Source organism: Drosophila pseudoobscura, chromosome X (genome assembly GCF_009870125.1).
Source record: "Drosophila pseudoobscura strain MV-25-SWS-2005 chromosome X, UCI_Dpse_MV25, whole genome shotgun sequence".
In the NCBI taxonomy this organism is placed as follows: domain Eukaryota; kingdom Metazoa; phylum Arthropoda; class Insecta; order Diptera; family Drosophilidae; genus Drosophila; species Drosophila pseudoobscura.
Window position 1 is genome coordinate 20,835,218 of NC_046683.1, and position 9,659 is coordinate 20,844,876.

The window sequence follows — 9,659 nt, forward strand, 5'->3', positions numbered from 1 at the left end:
AAGATATGTCAGTAGGACAGCAAGGCAAGTATTTTTCTTCAAAGCAACTCTGCTTTAACAGTGTGGACAATTGCGGAAATTGTATTTGTCTGTCGTTGTATTTGTGATAATCACGCCCAGTGTTGTATTTTGGGGTTCAAACTACATTTGCGCGTCGTCTCATAACTTAAATCGTTTTAAAAACAATTTACATCTTTTTCCGTCGTAAAATTTGCCGCATTGCAGCATCCAAGCATCAAGATGGAATCGCCGCGAGGCAATCTGCGTAATGTGCATGTGGAGAATATACAGAACTTGAGCACACCGATTCGCATACCGCCATCACCAATGCTGAAGACCCTGGGCTATGGCACCGGCGTAAACGTTTACCGCCTGGATCGCTCGCCCCGTCTTGGGCATCCCCGTTCCCCGTGGGCAATCAAGCGTATAACCCAGCGTACGCTGGACAAAAAGGATACTAGTTTCAACGACCGCATTATCCATGAGGCGAATATCTTGCGGTGGGTAAAGCGGCATGGCGTAATTTTGTGTGTGTGTTTGTGTGTTGAGCCTGCATTTTCGTGTGTCAGCCGCTTCCATGTACATATATATGTACATACATATATTGCATGTATTTTTGGAATCTGTGACCACAGACAATCCGTCGCGAAGGATAACTGTGGATTAGATGCACAATGATCAACGGCGAATATTCACCAATAACACCACTTTCATATTAAATTCCCTTCAATTACTTTTCTAGAAAACTAAGCCATCCTAACATTGTTGGTTTCCGCGGCGAGATGCAGACGTCCGCTGGCGTGAACAGCCTGGCCTTGGAGATGTGCAATACCTCACTGGGCTCGATACTGGAAGAGCGCTTCGAAGAGGAGCTGGGACCGCTGGACGCTAATCACATCTTCAAAATGATAATGGACATTGCCAAGGCGCTGGACTATCTGCACACCGAAGCCAAGTTGCTCCACGGCGACCTCAAGTCTTTTAATGTGCTCGTGAAAGGCGAGTTTGAGATCTGCAAACTCTGCGACTTTGGAGTTTCTCTGCCTCTAGACGAAAAAAATGAGGTGAAAATAAGTGGGGAATATGGTCTTCGCTACGTGGGTAAGTCATATACAGTCGAAAAAAAAACTCTGATGCGAAAAAAGGCTATCTTAACAGGCACCACTCTGTGGTCCGCACCGGAGGTTATTGACCAAATGGATACAATTGACAGCAAGGCTGACATCTTCAGCTTTGGCCTTGTAATCTACGAAACATTGGCCCTCGTGCCGCCGCACACTCTCATGCTGAATGATACCGTCGATGGCGACGAGGGCTGCGATGAAAGCGGTGTTGGCTGCCTTAAGGACGACTCCATCGTCGAGTTAAACAGCTTTCTAGAGCCGGCCGACGACAAGGAGAACGATCCTGTTCTGAATAGCCTGGAGTCGGCATATGGAACACGACCACCCCTACCCGAGGCCTTCGAGCTCAGCGACGACTACAACACCATCGTCGAGCTATTCTACCTGTGCACGAATGATTTGGGCGAGGATCGCCCTTCGGCCCGCACCATCTTGAAGTGCCTCCCGAATAATGCGCCCAACATAGACAAGTCCAGCGATTAAACATGCTGCTCCTCCCAAGCCTCATCCGCATCTAACTTTCAACCTTCTGGCATTTAATGTTACCCATGGTACATGGGATTAAATTGCATTTATCTAGAATCTAGATGTACCTCCTTGGAATTTACGTGTATTTGATTCCTTCACTAAAAAATAAATAAATCTTTAATCTAAAGCATTAAGATATATTAAGATGGACCAGAATAGTTTGGCGACCTTGGATCGGATAGTTGATTATAATTTTAATTTAAATATTGTACACCAATTGAAGCATTTACCGTATATGTGAGTGAGCTTAGTTGGAGCCACAGATGCGCTTCTAACCAGCGGCATCATCCTGCTGTTCGACTAACTTAACAACATAACAAAATAAAATAAATTAGCAATTTAGTGGAATCTGATAGCTCACATCCTCATTTTTGAGCTCATCGGAATAGTCTGAGTAAAATATATATCCGAAAAGAGCAAATAAAGATTCAATGACCTTTTTGATAGGAACTACATATGTACATCTGCGAGTTGATTACAAAATTCGGAATTCTGGATACCATCCCAGATTCCATTAGTCATCAGATGTGACGAAAGGTTCCAATCCACACAATTTGAATAAAAATAACAATTTAGAATTAGATTTATTTTAGGTCACGGAGAATGACTTCTAAAATATCTATCAGCTACTAGAAGCAATCCACTCATATATTATTCATTCAGAATCGTTTCACCATTAACTTCTCAAGTTAAGAGACTCCGTAACCCATCTAAATGAGGAAAAATCCTTTAAGTTCGATTATACTTTCTTAGATTTATTAAAAAATAATAATACATACATCAAAATATAAGTTTTTGTTTCTCTACTTTTTTTCTCTTTCTTTCAGTTGTTCAGATGGAATATACATATGTACTTTCATTTATAGGTGATTGGGAATCGGGGCTCTGTGGGATGACCGAACTCGACCGGTTATGGTTCGGATTTGGTTTGGGTTTTTCAAGGGAAATGGGTATGGGTTGCGGGATATGGAAACGCATTTAGATACAGTTTCAGATTCGCTGCTGTCACTAGTCTAGATCGTTCTATCTATATGTGTGTGGGTATAGTATGTGTGTGTGTATATAGTATATGTATAGTATATTATGCATAGAGTTTGATCGATCAGATATCTAAGGTATTGGTAGTAATGCCTGTCCGGTCTTTCTCATAAGTAATAATTATGGTGATTGTTAACTTCAAGTCGAGCAGATCTGAAACTCTGCTGATAAATGTCTTTTCTTCGATTTGACTAAAGCATATACAGTGTGTATATAGCTCAATTAGATCTAGATAGTTACGTGTATAACATACATAGATGCATTATCATTATTGTATATATTTTCTTGTAAATATATAAAAAGTATCGAATTGCTCTCTTGAAGGCGAAGGCGCTGTTGGTGTTTGTTTAACTTTATCTTCCCGATTTCTCTTCTCCTTGTATTACCCTAGATGATGAAATATTGGTTTCCTTTGTACAAAAAAAAGACAAACAACTTGAACGAGTATTGGACACATTGCGACAAAACACGAGTGTAAAATTACAAAAAAAAAATGGTAAAATAAAAATAATCTTTTAAGTAAAATAAGATAACCACAAGAAATATGGGATACATGTTCAAAGCAGACATATACATATAAAACCCTTTTACAAAAAATTCTTGCTAAAAATAAGTTCCACAAACACAAAACGCACCCAATATTAGAATATATCCACGTTTTATGTATGGCGTTTCGATCTTTTGAGTGAGTTTTGGTTTGTCGGAGTACATAAAATGGAATGTTTTGGATACCAGTTATTCGTGCATGTGTGTGCAAGTGTATAATTATTACATTATCAGAATTTTACAATCACCGTTGGGCATTTAGGTGTATTTAAAGTGAATTTCTCTCTCCGTCTCTCTCTTTTAGGCATTTGATGCTCCCTCCTGCTCTGTCTCAATCTCCATTGCCATCTCGTTCTAATCTAATACGACATCATCGGGGGGACTATGAATAATAACATGACGGAAAAATCCTACAAATTCAAATAAACATATAAATATAAATATGGAAAGGAAAAAAGATAAAAACGAGGGACTACTGCATTCAAAAACTTGCAAATGAACATGTGTATGTGCATGTGTGTTTGTGTTTGTGTGGAATGTTTGGGAAAGTCGTGTGACTGCATATATAAACATTTTATATATGTGTATATGTTGTATGACTGCCAGGCCTGTCAGGATCTCTCATGTAACTTGACTCTTAATTAACTGGAAACTTTAGAGATTTTCGATTAACGAGAGCTCATCGAATTCGGTGAAAGTTTTCTATCTTCCACTGATATACCCACAGGCCTGTACAGTTCTGATTCCATCAAATGTGTGGTTCGTTTGTGGGTTTAATTCGACATTCCAATGACGCTCTTCGCTTTCCGCTCGTTTGTCGCTGCCTGGCTCTGAGTACTTATGCTGCTGGAGGGATTACAAATGCAGGACCCCATCTTTCACATCGCTGGCCATTATCGTGGATGCATTGGAGGCTGCCTGCTGGTGATGCGAGGGCGGTGATGATGACTGCTGCGTCGTTTGCGGCTGATGATTATTGTGATTGCCGGTGGAGGAGGTGCCCGTGGGACTCTCGTCGAGCGTGACGCCAGTAAGGTCGACAATATCATCCTGATCATCATGCTCGATCTCATCGGAGGTGTTCGTGTGGTTTGTGTGATGGGATCCGCTCGAGAGCTGACTGTTACGCGAGAAGGAGCCGCGGTGCGTCGACGTGAGCGTACGCTGGTTGGCCGGCTTGACGGTTATGATCAGATTGGAGCTGTTGGCCACCATCATGTCGGTGACCTGGTCCAGAGTCTTGCCAGCCACTTCGATGCCGTTCACCTCGATTACCTCATCGTTAACGGCCAGTAGGCCCGTGCTCTCGGCTAGTCCGCCCGGCACCAGGCGCGATATGAAAATGCCCGGCTGCTTTTCCAGGCCGCTGGACGTCACCCGTACAGAAGTTCCGTCTCGTATGTAGAATCCCAGCGGTTTGTCGCTGCCGTGCTTCAGCAGGCGCACCCTCCGATGCGTCTCCGGCACAATGTCCACATCAATGATGGCCGACACCTGGCGAAAGTCGTGCGGCTTTGATATCGATGGCGCCTTGGTCTTAACCGGCGTGTGGCCGAGTAGTATACTGCCAATCAGGTTGCGCGGCTTCATCGTCCCAAAGCCGGAGTACTCATTCAGATCATCTAGAAGGGAAAACGAGTCGGATTTAGAGTAGATATCGTCTTGGAAGCAGGCAAAGAGGTTTGACTCTCACCTTTTCGTTGCACTATTACACGCAGGAGGGGTCGGGCTGTCTTGAGCGCTCGCCCGAAGTTGTCATCGTTGTTGATGGGCAGCAGATCATTGTCGCGCGGATCGATGTAGAGTATAAGAAACTGTATGTTCGCCAGCTTGTGCAGCTGCTCGATAAGTGCCGCAAACTTGTCGAAGCTCTGCTCCGTCTCGTTGCGCTTAAAGCTCCAGCGTCGGAATTCGGCATCGAACTAGAAATGGAAAGGCCATTAGAGGTATTCCAGCGCTATTTGCTATTTGCAATTTCAATGAAAATTTCACCCCGCAACAACTGTTGCACGGCCTGTTGCTCCAGGCACCACTACTTTTCCAACAGCTGCTGATCTTTGGAGGCAACAGCTCTGGCAACTCGTTTGCATTGCCATTCCTACGCATGAATCAGCAATGCCACCGCTGTCGCCGCTTGATCGACCTGACCCCGACCGACCGCATTAGTAGCCTCACTGGGAGCGGCACGGTACGGAGACAGCATCGTAGTTTTCCCTAGGAGTAGTCACCTTTGATTTCACTTCGATTAGATTCGTTTCGGCGCCGATCGCCGTGGCCGAGGTTGTGTTTATTTTATTCTTCGACATTTTTTCCACACACAATTTCTCAGCAACGCACACACAACGGAGGGGGCACTGTTGGCTCTGTGTCTGTGTCGGTGTCGGTGGGCGAGGGCTCACACGGACAAACCGGACCGGAGCGAAGAGAGCCGAACGGAATGCGGGGCACAGAAATTAAAATGTTTCAATAAATTAGAATTAGAAATCTAAATTAAAACTAATTAAATAAAATAAATGGATGGAGATGGATGTAGTAGATCTCGCTCAGCGCTGGAGTGTTGGAGAATGCACAATGTCTGCGGAATGTGGCAGCGCTGGCATACGGCCACACTGAACCACCGCCCTTGCAACGCAAAGCAATTTATTTTCTCTGTAATTGTTTATTCATCAATGCAATTGTATTGTACTTTTCGAAAAATGTACTACATATTTTTAATTTAAATTTAATCAAATATAGCTGCAAAATAGTAATATCGAAATTAGTGTGAACTTCAAATGCAACTGTGATGCGTTCGTAGGCGTGCGCCAGAGCGAGACAACCCTAGTGTTTGTTCCTGAAAAAAGTGTAGAGAACTGCTTGTTTGCTTAGGCTGAGTTGACTTATGTACACTCTGCACAGAGAGCACTGCGAATAATAATACATATTTTGGTTTAATTAAAAAAAAGCAAGTGTCTGCAGCGAAAGCATTCAACTGAATTGGACCAGGTTTTGTATATTTTGAATTGATTTACCACCAAACGCGGCTTTTCAAGAAGTTCCTGTGAAGAACGTTTCAGCGAGCCAGCATGCTAGATGTGTAGCGCATGCCATACGACGAGGGTTTCTGTAAATGGAAGCTGTTTTCGTGTTGTTGTTGAACGTGAAGTGTGCAATTGGACAGAATTTGTTTAAATGTGACGAAAAAAGAAGGACAACAACAACAGCAACTGAGAAGGCGATCAAATCGATTTGAAATCCGTCGCAAAACAAAATTATAAAGATTAAAAAGTATTTGTGCTGCGATTAGGCATAAAAGTGAAAAGCGTGCAAAAACAGAAGAAGAAACCCAAACCAAACCCCCACTCGAAGCAAAAACACAAACAGCAAAAGACAGTGAAACACAAGTAGTTTTCCACTCGAACGACGACGCCAATTGGCAGAAGTGAAAAAGCGTCTTCCCCGCGCGAAGAAAGATTGCAACACTTTTGGCGTCCCCAAGCTCCGGGCCCAGGACAGCAGTACTGTCGCGAAACCTTGAAAAACCTCTACGCAACACACACACTTACACAGCATCCATTAGGCACAGGAAAAGCCATGAGTTCGGTAATGTATTCAATATTGGGCGGTCGAAAATCAAATCTAAAACAATTGAAAAAAATTACCACTTTTAGCAGTATTCCAATGTGGAGAATCTGTCGCCGCAGACGATACGACAAGTGATGAGGGAGCTGCAAGAGATGGAGACCACACCGCCGGAGGGCATTAAAGTGCTGATAAACGAGAGCGATGTCACCGATATACAGGCCTTGATCGACGGACCAGCGGGCACCCCGTACGCCGTTGGCATCTTCCGCGTCAAGCTGACACTGAGCAAAGACTTCCCTCAAACGCCGCCTAAGGCCTATTTCCTCACTAAGATCTTTCACCCAAATGTGGCAGGCAACGGCGAGATTTGCGTCAACACACTAAAGAAGGACTGGAAGCCGGACTTGGGCATCAAGCACATACTGCTCACCATCAAATGCCTGCTGATTGTGCCCAATCCAGAGTCGGCTCTTAACGAGGAGGCTGGCAAGATGCTGCTCGAACGCTACGATGACTACTCGCAGCGGGCGCGCATGATGACGGAGATCCATGCCCAGGTAAGTGTTCCATTTTGATCGTATGGATCTCATGGATCTCAACCGAATTTGTCTGGGTTTAGCCCGCCAAGTGTGGTGTCGGGGCTGCCAGCGATGCCAAAGATGATGACGGACCCTCAACTAAGAAGCATGCGGGCCTGGACAAGAAGCTACAGGACAAGAAGAAGGAGAAGTTGCTCAAGGAGAAGAAGCGTATGCTGAAGAGGTTATGAGAGGCATAAGCGGAGTTCCAGCCACTACAGGAGCAGGAGAAACAGTAGCAGGAACACACGGAGACAGCAGACGGAGGGAAGCAACGGATAAGGCTTTGGTGGCCAACACGGGAGGGACAAACGAATGACGGGATAAGCAATTATTTATTAGGGCGATGAGTAAAGGCGCGCTATGAAATTTTACACTGATCCGGTAACGAGGAGCAACCAAAAGCAGAGCTGATGCAATCAACCAGGGAAACCCCCGGATACCAGCCAGGTGGGAAAAAGAACAGAAATTAAGGAAAAGCTAAAACGATAGAAAGAACCGCAACCACAACTCCAAAGAAAAAACATCCAGTAACCACATAAAATTGCGTATTTACGCGACACATCGGCGGCGGGCCCCTCGAGTCCGGGGCCCTGCTGTCCGAATCTAGAATGTAGATGGGGAATCACGAAGATAAACGGGACGACAGCGCCCAATTAATTTATGTAGTCCTCTTTTTTTTAACAATCACGCGCTATCCTAGCATAATTTATGTAATTAGTTTAAACTAAATGCAGAAGTGAAACAGTGTCATCGCCCAAACCAGCATCTCTCTAAAGCATCACCAAACTCTACTTACATACCCTTAAAAACCAGATCAAGATGAAGATCATTAATCATATGCATATTAGAAGTTTAATTTTGTATTCGTGTCCTAGAGTGGTTATTATTTCCCCGAATTTTAATGAATATTTTTGAGTTTTTAACATATGACACATTCGTACGTATCAATTTTTATCAGCTGTTCTTAGCTTAAGAAAAAGGCAACCATACAAAAAAAAACAACAAAATACATAAAATTATAAATGAAAACTGTAAAAGATCAATAATTGCACATTCTGTAGAGATTAAGGTTATGATTGTACTTACTTACTTTAAAACACTCGAAACGGAAAGGAATAGAACGAAAGTAACTGGAACGGATCAGCTGACTGATAGAGATCATACATCATATATTCATCCAATCAATCTCACTTTCATTTTGAAGGGAATCAGTGCGCGAAGGGATGCGATCCGCTCCTCAGCACCATCCTCTCCCGCACTATCTCTTTTTTAAGTTGGGAGTGGATGCCAATCTTTTCGTTCGGCCAATCATCATCACACACACACACACACACACCCACACACACATATATATATATAAACTGAAAGAAAAACCTTAATGAGAAATGAAAACAATAAAAAAGAATAAAATTCCATGAAAAAAAACCAGGGCGAGAGTATTATCTGTTGTTCGTCTGACAACCCACCCCCTCACCCGGCAAGCAGTGCATGTAGCGCGTGCCAATGACAAAAGGCATTTCCTAGTTCCGTTCAGCCCCTTCAATCCCCCTCCCCGAACAGTTTATCAGTTTGGCGGGCAGCTTCGATATTCCCAGCGATTCTGCAAAATGTCATGAGACATGCCGACATGAGTTTTACTGTGGGGCTGAGTGTAGGTGTGTGCGCAGGTCACTCACTGTCTCTCTCTTTTACTCTCTGGCGTTGCCTAACCGCCAACGCTTTGAGCCGGCCAGCATTCCAATCGGGCCTAACCTTCAAGCGACAAGTTGCTCGAACCAAATATTGTCGCAGAGCCACGAACAACATCACCGAATGTTTTTTACCCTATGGTATATCGAGTATACATATACATATGTTTATCTAACGTTAGGGTAGCAGCTCGCTCCTCCTCTCTCCTTCTCAATGATCCGCTCATCTAGGGACCAGCCCCGATTCCAGTGTTCATTAATGTAGGGTGAGGCAGAGTGCGCACTTACGTTTATGTTGGCTATGCACTTCTTTACTTTCGTTTTTATGTCTATGCGGGACACAAATTTAACGAAAGAGGTCGGACACGATTGGTTAGACCGGAAGCGCTTCACCTTGAATAAACATACCTTGCCCGATACTGGTATTCGCATCATAGCTGCTGGCCAGCTTCCATTCGAAATGGCTCTCTCTCTCTAGTCTCTTTTCGGTTCTCTCTCGCTCTCTCTCTCTCTGTCTGTGTTACTTGAATGAATACCCAAGTGGCTGTGTGGCTGGCTAGCAGATGTACCGACCACAAAGCTGGGGCTTA

General features: G+C 43.9%; 3 protein-coding genes across 4 annotated transcripts; 2 read left to right on the top strand and 1 right to left on the bottom strand.

Annotated features, from left to right (window-relative positions):
• Positions 1-80: 80 nt before the first annotated feature.
• LOC6901913 (lymphokine-activated killer T-cell-originated protein kinase) lies at positions 81-2,110 on the top strand. The gene is made up of 3 exons (XM_002133411.3): positions 81-500; positions 743-1,101; positions 1,159-2,110. Exons 1-3 carry the CDS (start codon positions 241-243, stop codon positions 1,605-1,607), a joined length of 1,068 nt encoding a protein of 355 aa, XP_002133447.1. The 5' UTR covers positions 81-240; the 3' UTR covers positions 1,608-2,110.
• A 586-nt stretch (positions 2,111-2,696) lies between these two features.
• par-6 (partitioning defective protein 6) lies at positions 2,697-5,828 on the bottom strand. Its single transcript, XM_001355269.4, has 3 exons — positions 5,465-5,828; positions 4,930-5,158; positions 2,697-4,858 (listed from the first exon to the last, which is right to left on the bottom strand). Exons 1-3 carry the CDS (start codon positions 5,540-5,542, stop codon positions 4,092-4,094), a joined length of 1,074 nt encoding a protein of 357 aa, XP_001355305.1. The 5' UTR covers positions 5,543-5,828; the 3' UTR covers positions 2,697-4,091.
• Positions 5,829-6,029: 201 nt separating this feature from the next.
• Positions 6,030-8,388, top strand: LOC6901912 (ubiquitin-conjugating enzyme E2 S). 2 transcript variants are annotated; one of them, XM_015185512.2, is made up of 3 exons: positions 6,030-6,818; positions 6,890-7,357; positions 7,420-8,388. In XM_015185512.2, the coding sequence occupies exons 1-3, from the start codon at positions 6,810-6,812 to the stop codon at positions 7,567-7,569; spliced, it is 627 nt and encodes a 208-aa protein (XP_015040998.1). In that variant the 5' UTR covers positions 6,030-6,809; the 3' UTR covers positions 7,570-8,388. The 2 variants fall into 2 exon arrangements, with proteins under 2 accessions (XP_015040998.1, XP_002133446.1); XM_002133410.3 differs by having other exon boundaries at positions 6,033-6,818; positions 6,887-7,357.
• The last annotated feature ends 1,271 nt before the right edge of the window (positions 8,389-9,659 follow it).

Bases quoted from the DNA above. Each gene is read 5' to 3' on its own strand.
- LOC6901913 (XM_002133411.3), top strand. From the start codon at position 241: ATGGAATCGCCGCGAGGCAATCTGCGTAATGTGCATGTGGAGAATATA. The intron at 501-742 runs GTGGGTAAAGCG...TTACTTTTCTAG, and splicing joins CATGAGGCGAATATCTTGCG to AAAACTAAGCCATCCTAACA. The intron at 1,102-1,158 runs GTAAGTCATATA...CTATCTTAACAG, and splicing joins ATATGGTCTTCGCTACGTGG to GCACCACTCTGTGGTCCGCA.
- par-6 (XM_001355269.4), bottom strand. From the start codon at position 5,542: ATGTCGAAGAATAAAATAAACACAACCTCGGCCACGGCGATCGGCGCC. The intron at 5,159-5,464 runs GTGACTACTCCT...TTCCATTTCTAG, and splicing joins TAATCGAAGTGAAATCAAAG to TTCGATGCCGAATTCCGACG. The intron at 4,859-4,929 runs GTGAGAGTCAAA...TTTCCCTTCTAG, and splicing joins TGTAATAGTGCAACGAAAAG to ATGATCTGAATGAGTACTCC.
- LOC6901912 (XM_002133410.3), top strand. The intron at 7,358-7,419 runs GTAAGTGTTCCA...GTCTGGGTTTAG, and splicing joins TGACGGAGATCCATGCCCAG to CCCGCCAAGTGTGGTGTCGG.